Source organism: Meleagris gallopavo, chromosome 1, assembly GCF_905368555.1.
Source record: "Meleagris gallopavo chromosome 1, MGAL_WU_HG_1.1, whole genome shotgun sequence".
Lineage (NCBI taxonomy): Eukaryota > Metazoa > Chordata > Aves > Galliformes > Phasianidae > Meleagris > Meleagris gallopavo.
Genome location: NC_139404.1, coordinates 146,836,177 through 146,862,798, shown reverse-complemented (window position 1 = coordinate 146,862,798; position 26,622 = coordinate 146,836,177). Strand labels below are relative to the sequence as shown.

The following is a 26,622-nucleotide window of genomic DNA, read 5'->3' as shown; positions in this document are numbered from 1 at the left end:
AAGGGTCCATAAATTTTGACAATGCTTTTTGCATCTATGCCTGTATTATTTATTCTATCAACTACGGATCTGTAATATTTTTGTTTAGAGCAATAGCGTGTTCTTGACATGAATCTTACTGTCATCCACAATTTATAGGTCCAGTTCATAGTGTATACTCTGTTCTCATAAGTCAGTCTGAATCTGGAGAATCTGCCCACCCAGATGGGGAGGAGGAGTTTTGTCACTGTGAAGAGAGTGATAAGTGCGGTTGCACCATCAACAACCTGGTAAAAGAGCGAGGGCAGATCCAGCACTTTCAGTAACGGGGTGGAGCTGTTAGTCAAACTTGGTAAGGCTACTCTGATTGTGCTGGTGCTAGTGGGTCTGCTGGATTGCCATGGCTGCGTCCCGGCGGAAGGACCGGGATGCAGGTCAAGTCCAGGTAAATGATATTGGTTGCCTTTCCCTTGTCCACCAATGCCATCACTCTATCATAGAAGGCCACCAGATTGGTTAAGCATGACCTTCCCCTGGTGAAGCTGTGCTGGCTGTCTTGGACCACATGCTCATTCCTCATGCAATCAAGCATGTCATCCATGAGGATCTGTTCCATGATCTTCCTAGGCACGGAGGAGACTCACCGGCCTGTAGTTCCCTGGGTCTTCCTTGCTCCCTTCCTTGTAAATGGGACTGACGTGACCGTTCTTCCAGTCATTCTGGACCTCACCTGACAGCCACAACTTTTCGAATATGAGGGAGGGCAGCTCAGCAACCACCTCAGCCAGCTCCTTCAGAACCCTGGGATTTATACCATCTGGCCCCATAGACTTGTACATATTCAGTTTCATGAGGTGGTCTCAGACTTGCTCTGCCTGTACAATGGTGGGGGGGATTTGCCACCCCAGTCCCCACATAGAGGTTTAGGGATGCAGGGCTCAGGGACGTGAGAAATACTAGAATCCTGGCCACCAGTGAAGATCGAGGCACATAACTCATTCAGTACCTCAGTTTTCTCTTCGTCCATTGAAGCCAGTTCTCCTTTTACAATTACCAAAGGAGGTACTCTTGGTTTGACCTGTCTCTTCTGGTGAATGTACCTGTAGAAAGTCTTGCTATTGTTTTTCCATGTCCCTTGCCACGTTCAGTTCCGCCTGCACCTTGGCTTTCCTGATCCCACGTCTGCAAGTCCGGACGGCATCCCTGTATTCTTCCCAGGTGACACGCCATTGTTTCCAGAGTTTATACGTACCTTTCTTCACCCTCAGCATGCCCAGCAGATCCTTGCCAAACCAGGCCCGTTTCCTACCTCCTCTGCCCGCTTTTGGGATCAAAAAGGGATCAAAAGCTTTTGTTCTCTTAGAAAGGTGTCTTTGAAGAGTAGTCAGTTCTCCTCAATATCTTTGTTTTTAAAAACAGCATCCCAGGGGATCACGGCCAACAGTCCACTGAACAGGAAGTCCATTTGTTTTTCACATACCTAGTCCTTAATCATCTGTGAGATTCACTGATCATTCATAGAAATAATTTTTAATAAGCAGCTTTTTATTGCTTTGTCACACCCACGATTTTCCCATTGCTTGTTCAGTATTACTTATTTTCTGTTCTGCATTAACCCATGTCTTGTTTAAAGTGTTTTACTTCAGGTCAACCCCTTTGCCAACCTCTGCTACCTTAGGACAGAACAGAACTGCAAATAGCAGAAAACTGTCACAAACTCATTTCCAAAGTCTCAGTCACATAATAGAGTCATTATTATTATTATTATTATTATTATTGTTATTATTATTATTATTATTATTATTTTAAATTTAATCAAAGGAGTTATTGACAATAAGACTTCTGGTTATAGTGGCAATGCTATCTTCCCTGTGAATATGTACCTGTCATTAGGTAGTGCATAACCTGATGATATTTAGGGAATTCTGAATAAGCTTTATCAAGCTTCACAGAGAAATAACCATAGATGTCTAGAAAAATAGGCTAGCTATATCACAACAAATGTTAGACAAAGAAAAGAACAATATTAACTTGACTACATTATACTTGTTATTTGTTAATTTTTTTTATTGCAGTAAATAGCATCATAATAACATACTTTCCATTCCATCGGTGACTTCATTTTTTCTGATAAAGTGTATCATTAAAATATCATAATGGAGACTATATTGATACTGACTTTCTTCTTTTTTTTTTTTTTTTTTTTTGTTTTTCAGAACTATAAGAGTCAAAAGCCTTGCTGTATAATTGATCTTTATATTCTTAAGTAAAAAATATTTTCTGATATATCAGAAATATCTAAATAAAATTAAAACCAGTGCATTCAACATGGCATCTCACATGAATCTAGGTTTGTTACATATTTGTAGCATAAGTAAGGCTTCTTTTCTGAGCCATGTAGTGGTTTATGCAGAAGCTCTATGAAGAATTAGATATTCATCAGGTAAGCAAATAGGATAACTTGTTACTCTAAAATATTTATTCTTTAAAATCGTTTTACTCAACTGTCAATCTACTTCATATGTATTCTGGATGCAAAAACTGAGGAGTCAACCATACAAAGTTGCTTTTGTGTCTTTAACATAAGGCCTGCATAGCATGGAAACATTGGAGGCAGCTCTTGAAGAACTGCAGTATTTGGGTAGGAAATCAAGAAATCACGCAGTTAAGGAAAGAAAGTATCTATGGGAGGGATCCCATCCTGGAGATGGGAAGGAGCATGAAGATGTGGAGTGCCTGACAAATTATTATGAACTAATCACAGTCCCCATTCCCCGCTGACCTGTACTGCTCAGAGGGAAGAGTTAGAAGAGCCTTGAATGAAGTTAAGTCTGGGAAGAAACGGAGTGGAGGGAAATTCTTCGTAGGTTTACTTTTGATTTGTTTCTATCCTAGTCTCCCCTCCTCTTCCTTTTCTTTATCTTGAAGGCCTGACAGGCCTCACTCTGTACTTTTCACAGTGACACTGGAAAACAGTGATTAGTAAAAGAAATTTCATTTAAAAATTTGCCACATTCTAGTGGATTCTGTCTATGACCAATTACAGTCACATTCCTTTGCATCATGCCAAATATCTAGCATACATTATGCTAGATATTCTGTCCTTTTCAAAGGTTTTTACATCCCTTTTTTAGATCCTCAACTGCCACCAATTTGGAATTACTCTCCCCTCAGTTTATTCTCTGACTGATATATATATTTTTAATTTTCTCTACAATTATTCAAATACATAAACATATTCAATATAACATTGCTACGATTAATTTGGGATACAAATATCTTTAAGGCTTTTGACGTGGTACCTCAGTGCACTCTTTTCTCCAAATTGAAATATTTGAGTTTGACAGGTACACCATTACCATCACGAATTGTTTGATTGTACACAGAGAGTAGTTGTCCATGGTTCAGTGTCTGGATGGAGATCAATGATAGGTGGTGTGCCTCAGGGATCAGTACTGGGACCAATGCTTTTTAATATCTTTATCAGTGACATTGACAGGGAGTTTGAGTGCACCCTCAGCAAATTGTGTGGTGCAGTTGACACACCAGAGGGATAGGATGTCATCCAGAGCCTAGACAGGCTCAGATAGTGGGCCCAGGAGTCCAGGAGTACACCATGAGGTTCAACAGAACTAGTGCAAGATCTTGTTCCAGAGTGACAGCAACCCCCACCATCATTAAAAGCTAGGGGTTGAAAAGGTAGAGTATAGCCCTGTTGAAGGGAACTTGGGGATACTGGTGTATAGCAAGCTGGACATGAGCCTGCAACGTGCCCTCACAGCCCAGAAAATCAACCTCATCCTGGCCTGCATCAAAACAAGAGTGGTCAGCAGGTCAGGATAGGTGATTCTTTCCCTTTATTTGACATTGGTGAGACCCCACCTGGAGTAGAGTGTCCAGATGAAGAGTCATCAGTACAGGAGAGACATGTACCTGTTAGAGTGCGTCCGGAGGGGGGGTCACAAATGATCCAATGGTAGGAACATCTCTCCTATGAGGACAGACTGAGAGAGCTGCAGCCACTCAGCCTAGAGAAGAGAAGACTCCAGGAAGGCCTGATAGCAGCATTTCATTTTCTAAAAAGGGAATATAAGAAAGAAGAAACAGACTAGCAGGGTCTGTTGTGATAAGAAAAGGGACATGATTTCAAACTAAGAGAAGTAGGATTTTCAGATTAGATATCAGGTTAAAGCAAGGCTGGACAAGACTCCGGACAACTTGATCTAGTTGTTGATGCCTCTGTTCATTGTAAAGGAGTCAGACTAGATGACCTTTAAAGGTCCCTTCAATCTCAAACAATTATATGATTTTGTGATTCTACCTGACACAGAACTAAGTTCTTTTACAGTCTTTAACCTAAAACATCATACATAGTAATAAGCTGTAGGCCAAATATATAACTATACATTGATAAAAAACACACTGTAGATTTTGGATGGAGAGATAAATAGTAAAGAATACTTATGTAATTTTATATCACTCCAGAAAAAAAAAAAAAAAAAAAAAAAAAAGATTGAACAGTCATACTGGGGATATGATTTCTACACTCCTAAATAAAAGAGCCTAGAATTGTAAAGCATTAAGGTGCAGCTTATCTGTAAACTATTGTCAACTACACCTTTGAAATCTAAGGACAGTTTGTGGATTTTTTTTCCCTCTTTATTACCTCTTCTCTAGACCAAAGATAAAATATTCTGTTCCCTGAACTGCTTTTACAAATCCATTTATTTGCTGATAATCTTCACTGAAAACTCAAGCTTGTTAAGTATGTGCTCTGGATAAATATTGACACCTTCACAAGAATATCTGCCATGATTTCCTATCCTGACTCAGCAATCTGCAGCATCCCTTCCCAATCTTGCTCTTAAATCACTTCAACATGAGATATCTAAAACACTGAAAATGACCATTCATAAAATTCAATTATTTCTCTTTCTCTCTCTCTCTCTCACTCTTTTTATTTTTTATTTTTTATTTATATCATTCAAAGTTTCCAGGACCAACATTTACAATATCATTTTTTAATCAGGCCTACTGCCTGTGTAGCATGCATGAATATGTTACATAAAGAGTCAAAATGTCCTTTAAGAATATATTCCACCAGCTCGTTTGCTCTTCAGTGAAAAAGAAGGTGTGAAAGGTAAAATTCTCCTTTAAAAATTTGTTCTCAGATATGACATAACTGAATAATATAGAAATGGATAACTGATTATAAATAATGATGGCATTTTCAGCAGAGGTCAGTAACCAGCAATTTCCATTTTTTCTCAGAAAGGATTCAGAAATTGTAATATATCTTAAAGCATCTGTTTTAGATTGGATGGGGCCCTGAGCAGCCTGGTCTAGTATTAGATATGAAGGTTGGTAACCCTGCATGGAGGCAGAGGAGTTGGAGCTTGATGTCCTTGAGGTCCCTTCCAACCCAAGCCACTCTATGATTCTATGATTCTGTGTTTTTTCTTAGTAACTTTCACATTAGAAGAACAGTGCATTTCCTACCTCCAAGACTTGTGTACATATTTTAACTTAATTCTGTCTCTGAAATTGAAATTTATTTCTTCGCTTACTGTTCTACCTCATGCTATGGAACATTGCCCTAATTACCATCTCCACTAGTTTTATTTTTACCAAAGGGAAATCTTGTACAAGAATACAAGAGACTTTATACTGTAGAAATTTACCTATCAGCCATACAAAATGCATATTTGTACTTCAGTCTAATTCATAAATGCAGCAAGGTTCATGTGTAAGTCACATTTAGTTAATCTTTGTTGCAGGTATTTTCATATCTTAGCTGAGCACGTGCAAATCAGCATGTTACTCTTTTTGTATTCATATATTCATCAATTTCCCACAGTACTTACAGAAGAGTATCTTGTCTATATACACATTGCCAGCTTGTAGAAAAATGAAATATGGTTTCCTGCAGAGATGGCTTTGTGAGTGTTTCTGAGATTCTGCAGGAAAATAAGTGTCATTGTTATAGTTGAAGAGCAGTGCATGCTGAGTTGATGTGACAGAATAGTACATAATGTGCTTTGCAAGAGAGTTTCCTTTTTGACAGAGTACTACATTATAGGCCACAGGTATTATTTTAAAACTAAATCTTAACATACTGTAAAGGAAAATCTTAACTTATTTTTCTTTTAATTTTCAGAGCATAATTGAACACTACTTTTTTTTTTTTTTTTAATGTCTTTGGCCTCATTCTTCATATCAAATGAAAAAGAAGGGAGAGTAGCATTTCTAGAAAGTCTGTTTTCACATACATATAATGTATATGAACATATACGTGTGTGTGTTTACTTATTTTTTTTTTCTAATTTGCTTGCTTAGTCATACCAGATATCTAGCGGTAAGTTAAGACTTAAAAGTAGAAGATAACCTGTCCACATCTACACTTGTCTTCACATCTACTTCCAATATAGTTGATTTTGCTAGTCAAAGGAAAAAAAAATAAAAAATCAGCTTTTAAGCTACCATCGTTCATCTGACCTGAATAGGAGTCTGTTTTAAATTGAGATAAATTGTAATTTTTTTTCCACTTCCTAAGAAAAATATTAAGCTAAAGAAGGAAAGACTTTGTACAAAGTAAAAAAGTAGAAAACCTTTGAGTAAGTAAAGATGTGAGAAACACCTTGAGGCCTAGAAATTCACTCTTCTGGAGTCCTAGTTATCAACAGAAAATAGTAGATTCCTAAGATGAATTTGGTGACATAGATGCAGATGGACTGGTGACAGAATTAAGTTAGCAAATATTATCACCTGTGAGTCAGATCGTTCTGGTAAAATTTGGGAGAATGTTGTGTATATAGATATGTGCATACAAAGCATTTCCATTATAAAAAAAAACAATTGCATTTTTCACATTGTTCACAGTACAATGAAGCATGCATATAAACATCTGCTCTGTGAAAGAACACCACTGAATATTAATGTGGTTATATATATATATATATATATTGTGGTTAATGATTATTTGTCTTAAGAAAAAAATCCAGAAGACAAATTGATTTAGACAGCAGAGTCTACTCTTAGCTATGCTTTATTTCCAGACAAATCAAAAGAATCAAGATATTCCCTCCCCTTGCCCTGTTTTGCAATTATCAAAGAAATTTTAAAATATTTATTTGTCCAGATTTTCTATAATATAAATAGATTTACAAAAGCTAAAAACAACTATGATTTCATTGCATGATTTTCATAAATTATCAGGAAGGGATGATCAAATCCTATAGTATTGAACATTATTTGTAATGGCTTTATGATTTTTTGTTATCAATATTCCACATCATAACCTCATATAGTGCACTGGGAGTTAAAGAGGTAATGCTCCAGTTCCATGGATTGTGGGTAGTTCTGAGTACTTGTCCCAGGAGAGAATAACTACATCTCCCAGAGGACTGTTCTCTGTTCTGCTACCATTTTCTGCTTTCAGAGGGAAAAGGTAAAAACAGTTCATTTATCACAAGATGCCCCTTTAGATCTTCTAGCTTGAATGCTTTGTGCAACCCAGAGCATGGCTGCAGCTGGGGCAGGACATCTCTGTTGCAGGTGCCATATTGCCTCAGCTTACTTAGAGTAAGGCCTTTGGTTTTCATACAATCTCTCTCATTTTATTTGATTTACTATTTTCAATTGTATTATACTATATTATAGTGTGTTATCTTGCATTCCAATATCTTATTTAGTTTTAAATATGTTGTTTCTCCTCAGATCATTGCCGCTGTTTTGTTTTAGGCCCGTATCTCTACCCTTTTCCCCTTTTCCCTTTCCTGGAGTGTGGGTCCGTGGGTTCCCTCGCCCCACTAGCCGCAGAACCGGACCAAAGCAGCCCGAAAAACAGTGATAGTATTGTACTGTAGTTTAGAACATAAATCATGGTACAAGTAATGTAGTGTATCTTCCATTCTTTCATCTCTCCACCACTCATTTCTGTTCCTTCTGTTTAATTACTTTAATGACATTTAAATTAATAGGTTATAAAGAAGAGGGTCATTTATTTAAATGACGAACTATTACTTATTCACTTATTATATGTTATATTCTAAACTGTTTTCTTTATATTTCTACTCCTAAGGCAAAAGAAAGAAAATATTTGGCATGGATTAAACTATTTGTTTGAAAGATCATAGTCCTCTTTTTATCAAAAGCTAGTAGACAATTATATTATTTGTCCTTTTTATTTTATATTTGGAAGTTATTCAGTAAATCAACAAACAATATGAAAACTGTTAAACACACTGAAATACATCATTGTCTTCTGAATATTAGTTCACAATTTTTTTCAGACTGTACTGTTGCTACCTAACTGCAGCAATTGAGGGTAACATTAGAATTCAGCTCAAAATGAAAAAAAAAAAAAGAGAAATGCATCTTCAGTTAATTTGGGATTTTCCTAAGACAATAAACATAAAATGTTTTTCTCAACCATGAAATTGTACAAATGTGCAGATGCTATTTCTGGAGTACTGCATAGCTGATACATTGTGATAGCTAAGTGGTTTCAAAGAAAATTTATTCTGAAAATGCTACCTATACTACAGCTTTCTGTCATGCATACCAACATGATCAGATGACTTGCATATGCATTGTATCTTCAGAAACTTTAGACTAAAATCTTCAGCAAAAGAAACATCAAAAGATAATTCCCTAGTGTAATAGCAGTATACAGCTCTTTGCATCCTTTATTTTCAGTCACTCACCTTAAAGAATGAAGGAGCAGGACAAGACTATGTTGATTATGTATACAGCTATGTAACATTAATTTGTCATTTTTTTTTCTTCCAAGCAAAGACAGTGTTAGTATAATTACATATATCCATAGGTGTTTGTGGGTTTTTTTTGAGTTTGTTAGCACTTTGTTAGTTGTAGACAGTTTTTCAACGAGTTCCTCTCTGTATTGCTCACTGTATTCAGATTTTGGATATTTTTATTCCTTTCCTTTCCTTTCCTTTCCTTTCCTTTCCTTTCCTTTCCTTTCCTTTCCTTTCCTTTCCTTTCCTTTCTTCCTTCTTCTTCCTTCCTTTCCTTTCCTTTCCTTTCCTTTCCTTTCCTTTCCTTTCCTTTCCTTTCCTTTCCTTTCCTTTCCTTTCCTTCTTTCTTCCTTTTCCTTCTTCTTTCTTTTCCTTCCTTCCTTCCTTTCCCTTCCCTTCCCTTCCTTTCCCTTCCTTCCTTTCCTCCTTCCTTCCCTTCCTTTCCCTTTTCCCTTCCTTTTCCTTCCCTTCCCTTCCCTTCCTTTCCTTTCCTTCCTTCCCTTCCCTTCCTTCCTTCCTTCCTTCCTTCCCTTTCCTTCCCTTCCCTTCCTTCCCTTCCCTTCCCTTCCCTTTCCTTCCTTCCCTTCCCTTCCCTTCCCTTCCCTTCCCTTCCCTTCCCTTCCCTTCCCTTCCTTCCTTCCCTTCCCTTCCCTTCCTTCCCTTCCCTTCTCTTCCCTCTTCCCTTCCCTTCCCTTCCCTTTCCTTCTCTTCCCTTGCCTTCCCTTGCCTTCCCTTCCCTTCCCTTGCCTTCTCCTTTTCCCTCTTCCCCTCTTCCCCTCTTCCCTTTTCCCCCTTCCTCCTTTCCCCTCCCCCTTCCCCCTTCCTCCCTTTCCCCCTTCCCCTTTCCCTTCCCTTTCCCTTTCCTTTTCCTTTTCCTTTTCCCTTTTCCTTTTCCTTTTCCTTTTCCTTTTCCTTTTCCTTTTCCTTTTCCTTTTCCTTTTCCTTTTCCTTTTCCTTTTCCTTTTCCTTTTCCTTTTCCTTTTTCCTTTTTTCCTTTTTTCCTTTTCCTTTTTTAAACCCTACATTACTAATTTCTGTAAATACTATGAAAAGGCAGCTGTACAGCATAAATTTAACACAGAAAGGTTTAAGTTCAGCCTCTACTTTATCAGTAGTAAATATGAAATTCAATTTTGCACTGCGATATGATCACAGAGGCAATTATTTTATTGTATGGAAATATTTGATGAATACATTTAGTTTGCTAGGATAAGAAAATAAGTCTTATATTTACACAGAGAGTGGTGTCACACTGGAACAGGTTGCCCAAGGAGGCTGTGGATGCCCCATCCCTGGAGGCATCCAAGACCAGACTGGATGTGGCTCAGGGAAGCTTGGTCTAGTGGCTTGCGACCCTGCATGTAGCAGGAGTGTTGAAACTAGATGATCATTATGGTTGTTGTCAACCCAAGCCATGCTATGATTCTGTGATTCTATGATTTATACAATTTGGAAGAGGAAATATTTTCTTTCACAGAAATCTCAAGTGTGTTATTCTACTTAAAAAGGGAGTGAATTTGAGAATTTATCCTAGCTCTGTTCACAAAGGCACTGGAAGATTCTTGTAGATGTTAAACTGTACTTGAACAATTAAGGAAGGATATGAGCAGATGTGGCAGGCCTTTGGATTATTCTCTCTCAAGGCTTTCCAAATCAGTCAGAAAATTGTCTCTCTGTTTTGAGCAGTAAGTACAGAATGTTACTCTGTAGCAGCAATTCAGTGAAAGTTTTGGAGTATGCTGTGTTGCTAAACCAAGCTCATAATCATAGATGGTTCATTACAAGATGTATGCCAGTTCAGTGATGTGGAAAACTACACTACCAACATGAAAGGATCAGATACTGGGTAAAATACAGAGGGATCTGGGCTATGAAGTCTGTGTGAGAAGAGAAACTTAGAAATGATAAAAGATACATTCAATACATGCAATTACTAAGAAACTTCTCTATAAATAATTAAGCACAACTTAACTGCTTGCCACTGGTATGGACAGATTTTGATCATGCTAAATGCTTCAAAAATATTGTGATCTCTAGCTAACTAGTTATGGGGACAGTATTAAGAAAATGAAATCATTTATTTACCAAAGTGGGTTGTTTGTTTATTTGTTTGATTGTTTGACTCCACTGAGTTTCTTTAACTCTTTTGCAGTCTATTACAACATGTATACCAAAAGGAAACATTAGTTTAAGTTTTGGGGTTAAACCAAAAGAAAGGTTCACATGGAGTTCAGCACGGCATAAATTTCATCTTGATGGCATAGTGATTCTGTTGTATATCATGACATTTATATGACTCCAGCATTCATTTCATTTGTAAAACGATAGGATTAGGAATAATAATTATTAAAGTACATTTGTTGGTAGTGAAAATGTGAGATTTGGTGCCTTAAGTAAAAATTCAGACATGTAGTTGAAAGAAGAGTTTCCGGGGTAAATCCACTGTTTCACAAATAAAATACCATCACTACCATTTAGTTGTCAATGCAATACTGTCTTTCTGATAACCCTCAGAATTTTCCACTCTATCTACTGTTTTTCTTTCAGGAAAACTATTCAAGCAACACACTTATCTTACCTAAAACAAATACAAACAAACAAAAAGAATCAAACAAAACCAAACCCAACAACAACTGCAACAACAAAAAAGCAAGTTTCTACTGCTGTGATGCTGTGGAGAAACACTTAGCATCTACTGTTGGGTAAGTAGCCTTTTGTACTAGCAGATCCTACAGTTAACATCTTTGTAGGTGACATGAGACTGAGTGCATCCTCAGCAATTTTGCATATGACATCAAGTTGAGTGGTGCAATTGACACACTAGGGTTAAGGGATATTATCCTGAGGCAACTGAACAGGCTTGAGAGGTGGTCCCATGACAACCTCATGAACTTCAGCAAGGCCAAGTGCAAGGTCCTGCATCTGGGTCAGGGCAGTATCAAGCACAGATACAGGTTGGGTGGAGAATGGCTTGAGGGTAGCCCTGAGGAGAAGGATTTGAGTGTTGATTGATGAAAGATTCAACATGTGCTGGCAATGTACACTTGCAGCCCAGGCAACTAACAATATCCTGGATTGCATCAAGATAAGAGTCACCCGCAGGAGGCGATTCTGTCCTTCTACTCTGTTCTCATGACACCTCATCTGGAGTTCTGGAATCCCCAAGGACATGGAGCTGTTGGATCCGATCCAGAGGAGGGACTTTTTGTAAGGGCATGTAGTGATAGGATGAGGGAAAATGGCTTTAAACTGGAAGAGGGTAGACTGAGACTAGATATTAGGAAGATCAAATTTCCAAGAACAGTGTTTAGAAAAATGTGAGTTAATAATATTCTGATATGTACTCGTGCTTCAAAGTAGTATTCAAAATTTGGTCATTTCATTTAGGTCAAGAGGAAGAAAGTTATTTCCAAAAATAACAAATATATCTTATCTTTATAAGGATATTCTGCAGATTTTCTTTTTTACTGAGTTTCCCTTTGTATTTAGTCTGGTGAAACCACACGTCAAGTACTGTGTTCAGTTTTGGGCCCCTCACTATAGGAAAGACATAGAGGCCCTGGAGCGTGTCCAGGAAAGAGCAGTAAAGCTGATAAGGAGTATGGAGCACAAATCTTATGAGGAGCATCTGTAGGAACTGGGATTGTTTAGATTGGAGAAGAGGAGGCTCAGGGGAGACTTGATTGCTCACTATAGCTACATGAAAGAAGGTTGTAGTGAGATGGGGGTTGGCGTCTTCTCCTGCATAACTAGTGACAGGACTAGAGGGAATGGCCTCAAATTGCACAAGGGAAAATGAGGTGGGATGATAGGAAAAATTTCTTTGAAAGAGTGGTTAGGAACTGCAACAGGCTGCCCAGGGAGGTTGTTGAGTCACTGCCCCCGGAGGTGTTAAAGAAATGTTTAGATGTTGTACTATGGAAAATGGTTTAGTGTTGAAATATTGGTGGTAGGTGAATAGTTGGACTGGATAATCTTGGAGGTCTTTTCCAACCTTGGTAATTCTATGATTCTATGATTTTCTATTTTTGATTGATCCTTGATATAAATGCACTTACTAGATTATTTAAAATCTTTTAACTACTATTGAAGTGAAATCCACAGAAAGTTTATGATTTGTTTTATTTGGCAATGAATCTTACATGATTTAGAGGGATAGAATTTCCTTCTTAGTGTTATTTCTCTACACTTGTTTTCATACAATCTGCCATATGACTTAATATGGAAATGAATGTGGTGGTTTTTTTTACCTTTTAAGGAAAAAATAATCATATTTTATTTTAACTTTTTGTTCTTTTTAAATTTTCAGTCAGCAGTTATATCTGAATCACATCAATTGCGAAAGCTGAAGTTCTGAGAGTAACTATTAATATATCTGCAAGTGACAATAAAGTCTTTATAGTACCTTATTAATATTACATGTTTCATTATGTCCTCAATTTTGTTCTTTGGTTGACTCTGTAGTCTTTTTGTACCACCTGGACCTCTGAGTTACATTATGCTTTGAAACTCATGTTATAGGTATGAAACATACTGGTGCCCATTGGTGAAACATACTGATACAAAACCTGCTTAACTGAAATTTGAAATGTATACCCCAGAAAACAACAAACAAACAATAAATAAAATTATAAAACTGTAGTTAACACTGTATACACCAGAATCTGAATAAGTATTATAAAGAAAAAATTGAATAAACATTACAAATTTTTATAAAGTTAAGCATAACATGCTGCTCAGTGAGTGTAATAAAGCATTTTTAGTTAGAAATTGGCCTATAGAGTATCCAAGCTTCTAGAGAAAATTACTGAAAGGTGCATCTACAATTTATTAAAGGAGATTTAAATAAAAGTAATCAGATATTCAACACTAGACGCTCAGGATTTCATCCCTGCTATTGATGTGTGGTGATAATCACAATAAAGAATATATACTGTATAAAAAGTAATGCATCTTTGATCAAATGCTACAGAGAAGAAGAATTTGAGATTTTGTAGAATATAAGAACTTAAGTCCTAAAACAATGTCAGGAGTAGATGGCTTAAAAAATGAGGAGGAAAAGGAAACATATCAGAGATCCAGAGATAGACTGATATTGCATGAAGTGAAGTTATCCATCAAGACAAATCTTGAATACTTCCAGTGAGTGAGACTCTTGCTTCTTTTAGGCATTCTGCTTTTTTTTTTTTTTTTTTTTTTTTTTTTTTTTTTTTTTTTTTTTTTTCGGTAAGGCTAAAAGGAGCTCAATCCCACATGGGCAGTGTTTCTGACCAGGGTGAGTTTCTTGTTCTGGACACAGACAGTGATCTTGATTTTGCTCTGGACAGTGAGTATGTAGAAACTAATTCTTTTGGTTGGTTGGTTTGATTGACTTATCCCATCCCCTTTTCTCTAAGGCACAGGAGAACCAACACAAATTCAAGATTTGTATCCAATTCTTCAACTCCAATCAATTTTTACAGAATTAATTTTGAACATAATTTTGAACATAATATTGCCAACATTTGTTACAAGATTTGGACTTCATAATATTTTACATTTCATTTTTTACATTAAAATTATACAGTAGTGCAAATAATATTATACTTATATGTACATAAATCAGTTGAGTTGTCCCTTTAATTGCAAACAATCACATAACATACATGCTATATAATATAAGGTATTTTTAATACATTTGCAATATACTTTTCACCAGCCTGTTGTCTGTAAAGAAAAACAAAAAGAAGCTTAGAAAATATGCAGAGTAAATAGGTCAACCTCTATCTGTCTGATAGCAGGTAGCAGTAAGTTGTATTTATCTTTCCATTTTAACATCATTTTTAAAGCCCTGAACAATGAGACTGTATTTCTTACTTACTGCCTAAAGCATCGTGTGCGTTCTTCATTTTTCAAATATCTCACATACTCCTTGTTCTTGGACAGATGGTAAAAATGCACATTTGGCCATTTTCCTATTTTTTCATTTTGCCTGTATCACTTCATGTTTTGTTTCCCTTCTACTTATTTGTTCTTGAATGTGTTCCCCTGTGCTCCAGCTTTGCCATTAAATTGCCTTTTCTCAAAGCAACAGCAAGCTGTGTGTTCATATTACATAACTTTGACACTGTTTTCTCAGTGGGCTTCCTAGCACCTGCTGTAATATCCATAATCTAAGCTTCCTTTTTATCCAATGTTAGAGTATTTTTTATTTTTGGAATGCAAATGTCAACAGATGTGATTGAAGATAATGAGATGTGGTATGGTACCACTGAGAGATTACTGTCACAGGGGAGGAACTGGGTAGAAAAGATAGCCCATTATGGTGTATGCTGTTTGTCTACCTAAAATCAGGATGGTTCAGTATATTGTAAATTATCCAGATTGATCAATTTATTAGATGTTAACACAAATATTCAGGTATAAACTATAGCAGACACTAGAGTGAAGACTAACAATTTTCTTAAACTACCATGATGCTATATACATTCACTAAACTAATTGAAATGTAAGCATTTGTTCAGCAGTCCAAGTAGTGTTATGTTGTTTTGAAAACTGAAGGTCAAATTTTCCCCATTCTGCTTAGACACTAAAGTGGTGTCTAAATCAGAAATTTGGTTGTTGTAGTTTCTTTTCATAGTTCAAGAAGGTACACGCTTTCAAGAAGCTCTGTCTCTCTAAGATCTGAAACTGAATAAAAAACTGAAATAAGTACATATAAAGAGAAGGAAAAAGAAACAAGGATTGTGCAGAGCCTCCCAGGGACTGTAGTTAGACTTTGGAATATCTCTTGTCAAAAAGTACAGAACACAATGAAAGTTATTAGAAAACTCAACGGATCCCCAAGATAACCTACTTGGTTTGGGAACATTAAGTGAGAAGAAGAGATTTATGTCATTAAGCTTTAAGAGTAAGATTCAGCTTATTTTAAAAGGAAGTGCTAATTAAAGTGTCCACAATAGCAATGTCACATTTTAGTCAACAGGGAGGTAAATCAGTGCCGCAAATGGAGCCTACTATCAGCTTAATAGTTCTATAGATTCCACTGATTATATTCAGCAGTTTTACTGAGTATAATCTGTTTGTAATCTTAGGTTATTTGAATACAGCTACACTGCATACAGATTCATTTACAAGCTCTAGGAGTGAATTTTGCATCTTATTAGTGGATATCAACTACTTAAACAAAAGGAATTTAGAGAACATAGTAGATATGATATTCAGTAGGATATGACAAACACGGGATAGAACATGGATGAGTGCAACGCCTCTTGCCTCTTTGAAAGAGCAGCCAGAGGTTAGATGAAACACGCTAAAGCATCTGAGATGATGGTAGATGTATACATGTAGGCAAAATAATAATATTCTAGGTCTCTACAAGGACAAACCTCTATTGAACTGAGTGAAGATCCCTCTTTGTATATACCGGAAGGCAAGAAATACTTTTCACTTTGAATAATGTAGTCAAATAAAGATTTCTCCATTGTTAAAGAGAGAGAGGAAAAACAAAACAAAACAAAACAAAAAAACAAAAATCAGAAACAGCAAAAAAGTGTTCCTGGGACAAAATTGAAGTAAAATTTTTGAACACTTGCTTTTTGAAATTGTACATATAATATTTTTTAAGAAATGGCCTCAATACTAGAGTTTGAAAATATCTTTGTCAAAATTTCCCATATAATGTCTCCTGCTTTCTTTCATAGCAGCTGCATTTTTTCATATATCAGATCTTATTTTCCCTCCAGTTTTCGACTTCCACCCCTTCTACCCTCCCTGCCAGTGGTCACATGTAATTCTCTCCCCCTTTTAGAAATTGCACTCCTCTTCTGCTCACATGGGCTGTAGAAATTGGCTGTCAGAAGAAGCAGCTACCCATTATAGTTTACCGAGAAGTACTTTAAACCAAGGACATCATTCTGCTACAAGAGGTATCGTGTTGTGTCAGTCCCAGTGTTATTACAGGGATGACAGGGTATTACATTTGTTAAAAATCCTAACCAATGTATGTTTGTACATCTTTTGTTTTGTTTGCAGTTTCCTTGTAGCCATGGCTATAGTTATTCAATCTATTACAAAGATGAGGTCACAGTGCACTTACAACAATTTTTGTGTCTTTTTTTTTTTCTTTACTGCAAGTTTTTTGCTCTAAAAAGATTTGTATTGCATATAATTCTCTTCTGCACTGTTTTTTTCACAAACGCAGATGAGAAATAAATGCATTGAATTATTTTATAATGTTACAATTACAATTTATTGGGTTAGCACAAGATACTTCAGATTTTTATAGCTCAGTGGTTCAAGGTTAGAGTAAATTTGCTTGTTTTCATTGCTATTATATACGTCTCACAACTACAGAGTTCTTGCTTTGACAAAGATGGACCTACTCAAACTAAATTGAAAGTATTGACTATTAAAAATAGGAATACAATGTGATGATGCCAGCCTTTATTTCTGCAGAATGTTTATTCTCTAATTTCCTACTCATTGCAAACTTGAGCCTCAACACCTATCCTTAAGAAGTAATAAAAACATTCTAGACTTTGAGGAGCAGACAATAATAATAGAAAAACTTTTTCAGATATATTTTGACTGTTTTGTTCCTGTAAGATGTTAAAAAACTTTCTGGTTTGCTCTGAAATGTTTGTATTTTTCTCAGAGACATTAATCTAGAGGAAATTCCTTTGGAAACCATTTTCCATGTCTGAAATATATTCAGGAGAATTTGGATATGCTAAAAATACCTCTCAAGTATCAGCTTAGTGCAGTGTGCCTCTTCCCTCAGTGCACACACTCACACACATAAATTACACACACACTCTTTGAAATATTTCACACATTTAGGAGGAAGGAGTTTAAAGAGGAAGACGGACAAGGAGGATGGGTTAGGAACAAAAGAGTGGTGAGGAGACCTGAATACAATCAAATGATCTTACAGCTGGGAGTATGCATACTCTGGAGAGTATAATGTAGGAAAATACACAGACCATGCCTACTGCTGTTTATCCTGTTTCACAAGTAGAACATGTATGTCTAGACAACACAGATATTTGGTACACTTTTAAGTGCCCCATAGGAAATGCTTGATTCCTCCGCCTTGGTATGGAGAAGATCAGAGCATGGTGAAGACGACAGGCAAATTACAGCAGCACAAACCCTTGATAAACAAATGTAAAGAGCAGACTGATGATTCTATAGTGTGGATTGAGCTTAGTGGTGCTTGTATCTCTGCTTCTGTGCCTGTGCCCAGGTGCTACATCAGGAATCTCCCTATAGGTGACATAACAAAAAAATATATATTTTCTATCTTTCTTCCATGGGTCTGTGGTTATTTCTGCTGCCATCCTATGCTGACTTACACACACACTCAGTTTGAACAACACAAAAAGTATTATTAATAAGAACAAGGTTTTTTTTTTTTTTTTTTTTAATTATGCTTTTGATATATTTGCCTTCTCACATTTTCAGAAAATGGAAATTTTTTTTTGATTGGGACTGAAGATGTTTAAAGCTCATTATGCCAATTTTCTAGTTTTATATTTGAACAAGCCTAATGCACTTAGATTTTAGAGTATTGCAAAGGAAATGTCCACTAGATAAATAGTAGCTGGTTGTCATGGTTTTATATTTTTTTTTGTTTTGGTTTGGTTCTCAGTATTCCGCATCAATACATCATGTAGTATACTGGGAGTTAAAGTGTTAATGCTCCAATTCCAGGCACCTATCCCTATACGTTACAGAAGTCATGGGATCTGACCCTTCCGGGTGGGGCGGTCTCTTACTGCCTGGCAGTGGGTGCTGGAGGGTGCTTTCCTGGCCGTTCCAAGCTTTTCAGGTTTGAATCGGTATCGGGAACTCTCTCTCTCCTGTTTTATTTGATTTATTAGTCTCAATTTCAATCAGATTGTATTATATTGTGTTATCTTGCATTCCGATATCATAATTAGTAAAATAAGTTTTCCTCCATAGATTGTTGCCGCTGTTTTTTTGTTTTCCTCCCTTCCTTCCCATTTTGTGGGCTGGGAAGGGGAGGGCAGGGGTCTACCGCCCCCCTGTCACGGGTGTAGATTGATCTCGTTAACTCCGTGACAGATTTTGGTGGAGAATGCGGGCATAGTTCTATTTCTTAGCTTTTGGAACGAATCTCTCTCTCTGCTCTTAGAGAGCTTCGTTAGGGAGCATTATCAGTAGTTTAGGTTTCTGTGCTGGAAAACTTGACCTTGAAAGACTAGGCGTGCTGCCAGTGTTCTGGGATATTTGTAAACTTTGAGCACTGCTCAGTCTGGGTAGTGCCTTTTTCTTTTTTTTTTTCCCTTTTTCCTCCTTCTTCTTGTCAGTTTCAATTCATTAACCCCTGTTTTAATAGACACCAGCAATGAACCCACTTTTCATTGTGGGGGTGTTGAGTAAAGGCTTACAAACCGTCATGTTACTCTCAACCTATTGGCAAATTGTCAAGGCCATAATTACTTGTTGTGGAATTATGTTCATATATAACTACTTAAGGGCATTGACGGAGACACCTGCATGGTACCTGTATGCAATGTGGTATGGTCTGAATTTTGACATTCACATCCCAGATGGAATGGCTAATTTTACAAACAGCACAACGTTCAGACCAGTCTCCAGGCTTCCTTATCGGTTTGTCAGACGGTTTTCGAATTCTGAATTAATACTCATGGGCGCGCTATTGTTTTCCTGGATTGTGATTATATTCCTTTACAAAGGGAAGGAGTCTCCTCCAGAACCAGAGAGTGCTGACTGGCAGGGAATATGGAGAGGTTTAGGAAAGATCTTAAAAGCAAGGGGACCCGCAGTGTCATGGGATTTTACACTTGAACATCTGTGGGATCCTGAGAAACTAAGTCAGTATTTGAGTCAGGGACAGCGCGGCTTACATAACTCTAAGGAGGTACAACTTATTTGGGGTTTGGCTTGTGCTTACCGTGCCCTATATAATACTATTCTGGAGAGAGAGAGTTTCCGAGCTGAGGTTCAGGCCAAAGTGGAGAATCTCCAAGTCAAATCTGATCAGTTACAAGAGACACCAGTAACAATATCAGTTGCTCCTGTGGAAGGCAAGAAATGGAAACGAGTGTCCACGCGTCTAGAACGGAAAAAAGAAGAAGCGGAGGCGGAGGAGGAGGAAGATCCAGGCGAGGGGCCCTCCTCAGAACCACCACCATCGCGAAAAGCAAAAGGAAAAACTAAGAGACATGCAGAAGAGACTGATGATGAGGACATCCTTATTACTACTCGTCGGCCCCTGAAGATGACTGAAATCCAAGGTTCAAGAAAGGAGTTCACACGGGGCCCGAATGAAACTATTGTTTCCTGGTTGGTTCGTTGTTGGGACCGCGGGGCCAATAGCTTGTTTCTAGATGGTAATGAAGCTCGCCAACTAGGAGCCATTGCCAGAGACCCAGCTATTGATCGAGGAATTGGTTGATGTTTGGATGAGTCTGCCTCCCTTTGGGAACGAGTGCTAATAGCCGTGAAAGAAAGGTATCGCTTCAAAGATGGCTTGAAGCCTGTGATGAAAAGATGGGATACAGTTGAAAAGGGTATCCAGTACTTGAGGGAAATGGCTGTGGTGGAAATGCTGTTCGACCCTAACTTTGTTCCTAACCACCCACGACAAGAACGCGATCCTGAGAGAGTGAGGACGACGCCTGAGATATGGCAGAGACTCATAACAACAGCACCAGACAGATATGCCGGTACACTACTGTCAGCTAATGACAGATACCGGGAACAAGAGAGAATACCCTTAGTTTTTGAATTGATTCTTACGCTCCAAAACTACGAACAACAGCTACCCCCAACTCACGCTTCCATTGCTGCCATCTCACAAGTAACGAACCAACTGAATGAAATGCAGGAGCAAATATCTCAACTGATTAATCGTGACAAACCTGTGCCAGTATCAGAAGTGCCCAGTGAAGATCAGGATAATCAAAAGAGTCTACTGAAGGAGCTGATCAAACTAATGCGAATCCTAACTAACGACGATGAACCTCCCTACTCATGGGCACCATCAAAAATCTCAGCTATTAAAAGCAAACGCTTTCCGGCTCCAGTGAGGAACAATACATCGCGAATTGCCTTGTGGCGTTACCTACGTGACCATGGAGAAGACATGAGAAAATGGCACGACCAAGCTACTCCTGTACTACGAGCACGGGTGAAAGAATTACAAAGCAGATCAATCACCAGTGCAGTTGCTCCACTTATCACAGGTAATGAATAGAGAGGCCCTGCCTTCAGCCAGGGGGGGGAAAGGGATAATCGAGTATATTGGACTGTGTGGATTCGATGGCCTGGCACGTCAGAACCACTGAAATATAAGGCACTGGTGGATACTGGTGCACAGTGCACTCTGATGCCCTCGAGTCATGAAGGGACAGAATCAATCCATATTTCCGGGGTGACTGGAGGCTCTCAAGAATTGACTGTGTTGGAGGCTGAGATAAGCCTCACTGGTAAGGACTGGCAAAAACATCCTATTGTAACTGGCCCAGGGGCTCCATGTATACTAGGTATCGATTACCTCAGAAGGGGGCATTTCAAGGATCCTAAGGGGTATCGGTGGGCCTTTGGGATAGCTGCTGTGGACACAGACAACATTAAGCAGCTGTCTGTTTTGCCTGGCCTATCAGAAGATCCGTCTGTTGTGGGGTTGCTGCAAGTAAAAGAGCAACAGGTACCGATTGCCACAAAAACGGTGCACAGACGGCAGTACCGCACCAATAGGGATTCCTTGCTCCCCATTCATAAGTTGATTCGTCAACTAGAGGATCAGGGAGTGATCAGCAAAACTCACTCACCCTTTAACAGCCCCATATGGCCAGTACGTAAAGCCAGTGGAGAATGGAGACTGACGGTGGACTACCGTGGCCTGAATGAAGTCACACCCCCACTGAGTGCTGCTGTGCCGGACATGTTAGAGCTCCAATATGAACTAGAGTCAAAGGCAGCCAAATGGTATGCCACCATTGACATTGCTAATGCCTTCTTTTCCATTCCTTTGGCCAAAGAATGTAGGCCACAGTTTGCTTTCACATGGAGGGGCGTTCAGTATACTTGGAACCGTTTGCCCCAGGGGTGGAAACACAGCCCAACCATTTGCCATGGGTTGATCCAAACTGTATTGGAACAAGGCAGTGCTCCTGAGCACCTGCAGTACATTGATGATATCGTTGTGTGGGGCGACACAGCAGAAGAAGTCTTCACGAAAGGAGAGCGAATAATCCAAATTCTTCTGTGTGCTGGTTTTGCTATTAAGCGGAGCAAAGTGAAAGGACCTGCTCAGGAGATTCAGTTCCTAGGTATAAAGTGGCAAGATGGCCGTCGTCACATCCCAACAGATGTGATTGACAAAATCAGTGCCATGTCTCCACCCACTAATAAGAAAGAGACACAATCGTTCCTGGGCGTAGTGGGTTTTTGGAGAATGCATGTTCCAAACTACAGCCTCATTGTAAGTCCCCTTTATCATGTGACGCGAATGAAGAATGAGTTTACATGGGGCCCGGAGCAGCAGCAGGCTTTTGAACAGATTAAACAGGAAATAGCCCGTGCCGTGGCCCTAGGGCCAGTACGAATGGGACAGGGTATAAAGAACATCCTCTACACTGCTGCTGGAGAGAAAGGTCCCACTTGGAGTTTGTGGCAGAGAGCCTCAGGAGAGACCCGAGGCCGACCCCTGGGATTCTGGAGTCGAGCTTACAGGGGGTCAGAAGAGGGCTACACTCCAACTGAAAAGGAGATCTTAGCCGCGTATGAGGGGGTTCGGGCTGCTTCTGAAGTAATCGGTACTGAAACGCAGCTTCTTCTGGCACCTCGGCTGCCAGTGCTGAACTGGATGTTTAAGGGAAAGGGTTCCTCCACCCATCATGCTACCGATGCCACTTGGAGTAAGTGGATTGCGCTGATTACGCAGCGAGCGCGGATGGGGAATCTCAACCGTCCAGGAATCCTAGAGGTGATCATGGACTGGCCTGAAGGCAAAAAGTTTGGAACATCACCAGGAGAAGAAGTAGCACGTGCAAAAGAGGCCCCACCATACAATGAACTACCAGAAAATGAAAAGAAATATGCTCTGTTCACAGATGGATCATGTCGTATTGTGGGAAAGCATCGCAGATGGAAAGCCGCTGTGTGGAGCCCCACACGACAAGTTGCAGAGGCCACTGAAGGAAAAGGAGAATCGAGCCAATTTGCAGAGGTAAAGGCTGTCCAGCTGGCCTTGGATGTTGCTGAACGGGAGAGGTGGCCAATGCTTTATCTTTACACTGACTCATGGATGGTGGCAAATGCTCTATGGGGATGGTTACAGCAGTGGGAGCAAAATAACTGGCAAAGAAAGAGTAAACCTATTTGGGCTGCTGAATTGTGGAAAGATATTGCCGCCCGAACAAAGAATATGGTTGTAAAGGTGCGCCATGTAGATGCTCATGTGCCCAAGAGTTGGGCTACAGAAGAACAGCAAAATAACCATCAGGTAGACCAAGCTGCCAAAATTGAGGTGGCCCAAATAGACCTGGACTGGCAGAACAAGGGTGAATTATTTTTAGCTCGATGGGCCCATGAGACCTCGGGTCACCAAGGGAGAGATGCGACACATAAATGGGCTAGAGACCGAGGGGTGGACTTAGCTATGGACGCTATTGCACAGGTTATTCATGATTGTGAAACATGTGCCATAATCAAACAAGCCAAAAGGATGAAACCACACTGGGGGGAAGGGCGATGGCTAAAGTATAAATACGGAGAGGCATGGCAGGTTGATTATATCACCTTGCCACGATCTCGCAGTGGTAAATGTTATGTGCTTACTATGGTGGAGGCAACAACTGGGTGGCTTGAAACCTATGCAGTACCCCATGCTACCGCCCGAAATACCATATTAGGTCTTGAGAAACAAGTCCTGTGGCGACATGGTACCCCAGAAAGAATTGAGTCAGATAATGGGACTCATTTTAAAAATTCTCTTGTAAATACTTGGGCCAAAGATCATGGCATTGAGTGGATTTACCATATTCCCTACCATGCACCAGCCTCTGGTAAAATTGAATGATACAATGGGCTGTTAAAAACTATGCTGAAAGCAATGGGAGGCGGTACATTTAAACACTGGGAGAAGCATTTGGCAGAAGCCACCTGGTTAGTCAATACCAGAGGATCTATCAATCGTGATGGTCCTACCCAATCCAGCTCCCTACTTACTGTAGACGGAGATAAAGTCCCTGTTGTACATGTAAAGAACATGTTGGGAAAAGCAGTTTGGGTTCTTCCAGCTTCTGGAAAGGGCAACCCACTCCGTGGTACTGTTTTTGCCCAGGGACCTGGGACCACTTGGTGGGTAATGCAAAAAAACGGGGATGTTCAATGTGTACCACAAGGAAACTTGATGCTGGGGGAGTGCAGTCGATAATTCTATGTATATGTATATAGACGTGTGTGTAATGCATTTTAATCATCTTTTTTCGCTTATATATGTATATAAATTAAGCATGATGTAGTGATGTAGAATAAGGGGTGGAATGTCATGGTTTTATATTTTTTTTTGTTTTGGTTTGGTTCTCAGTATTCCGCATCAATACATCATGTAGTATACTGGGAGTTAAAGTGTTAATGCTCCAATTCCAGGCACCTATCCCTATACGTTACAGAAGTCATGGGATCTGACCCTTCCGGGTGGGGCGGTCTCTTACTGCCTGGCAGTGGGTGCTGGAGGGTGCTTTCCTGGCCGTTCCAAGCTTTTCAGGTTTGAATCGGTATCGGGAACTCTCTCTCTCTCCTGTTTTATTTGATTTATTAGTCTCAATTTCAATCAGATTGTATTATATTGTGTTATCTTGCATTCCGATATCATAATTAGTAAAATAAGTTTTCCTCCATAGATTGTTGCCGCTGTTTTTTTGTTTTCCTCCCTTCCTTCCCATTTTGTGGGCTGGGAAGGGGAGGGCAGGGGTCTACTGCCCCCCTGTCACGGGTGTAGATTGATCTCGTTAACTCCGTAACACTGGTAAACACCTACAGATAGAAGAACTTCACAGTTTAGGTCATATTGGAAAGTAAGGAGATTTTTTCATTCACAGTATTTATATTTGTTTATTATTTTTGTGATTTATTTTAAAACATCATTTCTTAAAAAGAAAAGGAAGTTATTTATTCCATAAACATAACTGCATTAGAACACATTGCCATGAAATTTAAGTCATGATTCCTCAGTAAAAGGAACCATCATGGCATTATCATCTCACACATATATAAAAATAGAATCTATAGTAGAAGCCCTGTGGCAAATTTTCTCACTTTGTACTGTTCCAGGCTCCAGACACAAAATAGTTGGAATAACTGAAATCTTCTAAATAACTTTGCTATACTAAGAGCAATAAGCAGAATTTTAAAAGTATTTATTTAGTATCTGCTGTCAGTATTTCTTCTTCTGAAAATAGTTTTTTGTAAAATTTAATAAATCTGAAGTGCTCACATTAATTATAGTTCTCCATCTGTAGTTAGTCATCTTCTCTCTTATTTGCTTCTGATAAGAATCCAAATTGTGTTTTCTAAAATCAGAACTCTCACATTAGTTTATCCTTTCGTAATCTTTTTTTCCCCCAAATATCAGAATAAAAAATGTCCCTATTGAAAATATCCAATTCTGACTAGGTTGGAAGGACTGTACCAACATTCAACCTATTGCGTTTCAGTTTTTTGTGCTCTCTGTATTACTTTCTTGTGAAGGAGATGAAGAGGGATCACGGAATCATAGCTCTATGCTCCCTGTTAAAACAGGTTCCCTAGAATATGTAGCACAGGAAAGCATCTAGTCAGGTTTTGAATATGTTCAGAGAAAGAAGCCAGGAAATGAAGGCAAGAGACTGGCATGTCTGACCTGGGACTTGCTGGTCAATTCAGAGAGCAAGAAGAAAATGCACAGTCAGAGGAAGCAGGGATAGGTATCCTGGGAGGTAAAATAGAAATGCTGCTAGCCTGGGTAGGGATGGGGTCAGGAAAGTCAAGGCCCAAGTGGACTTGTGAAGGGATGCAAAGAAGAACAAGAAAGGATTATCAGATACAGCAATGGGAAAAGGAAAGTCTATGAGGATGTACCCTGACTAGGGCCACGCACTTTTTAATGCACTCCAGGAAACCATTAGCCTTCTTCACCACAAGGGCACACTGCTAGCAAGTGTTCAAACTGCTCTCCACGAGCACAACCAGGTCCTTCTCCAAAGAGCTAATTTCCAGCAGTGAATCCATGTTAACTGATAACCTTCTCTTCCACAGATCTATTAGTCTCAACTCAGTGCCAAGGAAGGTTATGGAATGGAAGAAGGCCAATGGCATCCTGGCTTGTATCAGGAATGTTATGGTGAGCAGGACTAGAAAAGTAATCCTACCTCTGTACTCGGCACTACTGAGGCCTCACCTCGAGTACTGTGTTATTTTTGGGCACCTCAATACAGAAAGAATGTTGAGGTGCTGGACCAGGTCCAAAAGAGGGCAAAAATGTTTGTGAAGCGCTTGGAGAACATACCTATGAGGAGTGACTAAAGGAATTGGGGCTGCTTAGTCTGGGGAAGAGGAGACTGAGGGGAGACCTTATTACTCTCTTCAAATACCTGAAAGGTACTTACAGAGAGAATGAGGTTGGTCTTTTCTCACTGGTGACAGGTGACGGGACCAGGGGAAATGGGCTCAAGTTGAGCAAGAGAAAGTTTAGGTTGGATATCAGGAAAGCATTACAGAAAGGGTTGTTAAGCTCCCCAGGGAGGTGGTTGAGTCACCATCTCAGAATGTGTTTAAGAATCGTTTGGATGTGGTACACAGGGACATGATTTAGCAGTGGGTTGTTAGAGTTAGGGTAGTATGGTTGTGATTGGACTTGACGATCTTCAAG

The 26,622-nt window shown here is 39.1% G+C and overlaps 1 protein-coding gene across 1 annotated transcript; it reads left to right on the top strand.

Moving 5' to 3' along the window:
* Nucleotides 1–18,566: 18,566 nt before the first annotated feature.
* LOC146545681 (uncharacterized) lies at nucleotides 18,567–20,961 on the top strand. The gene is given in 1 exon segment (XM_085215638.1): nucleotides 18,567–20,961. A coding segment is annotated over 1 exon segment (1,875 nt). The 5' UTR covers nucleotides 18,567–19,086.
* Nucleotides 20,962–26,622: the final 5,661 nt, after the last annotated feature.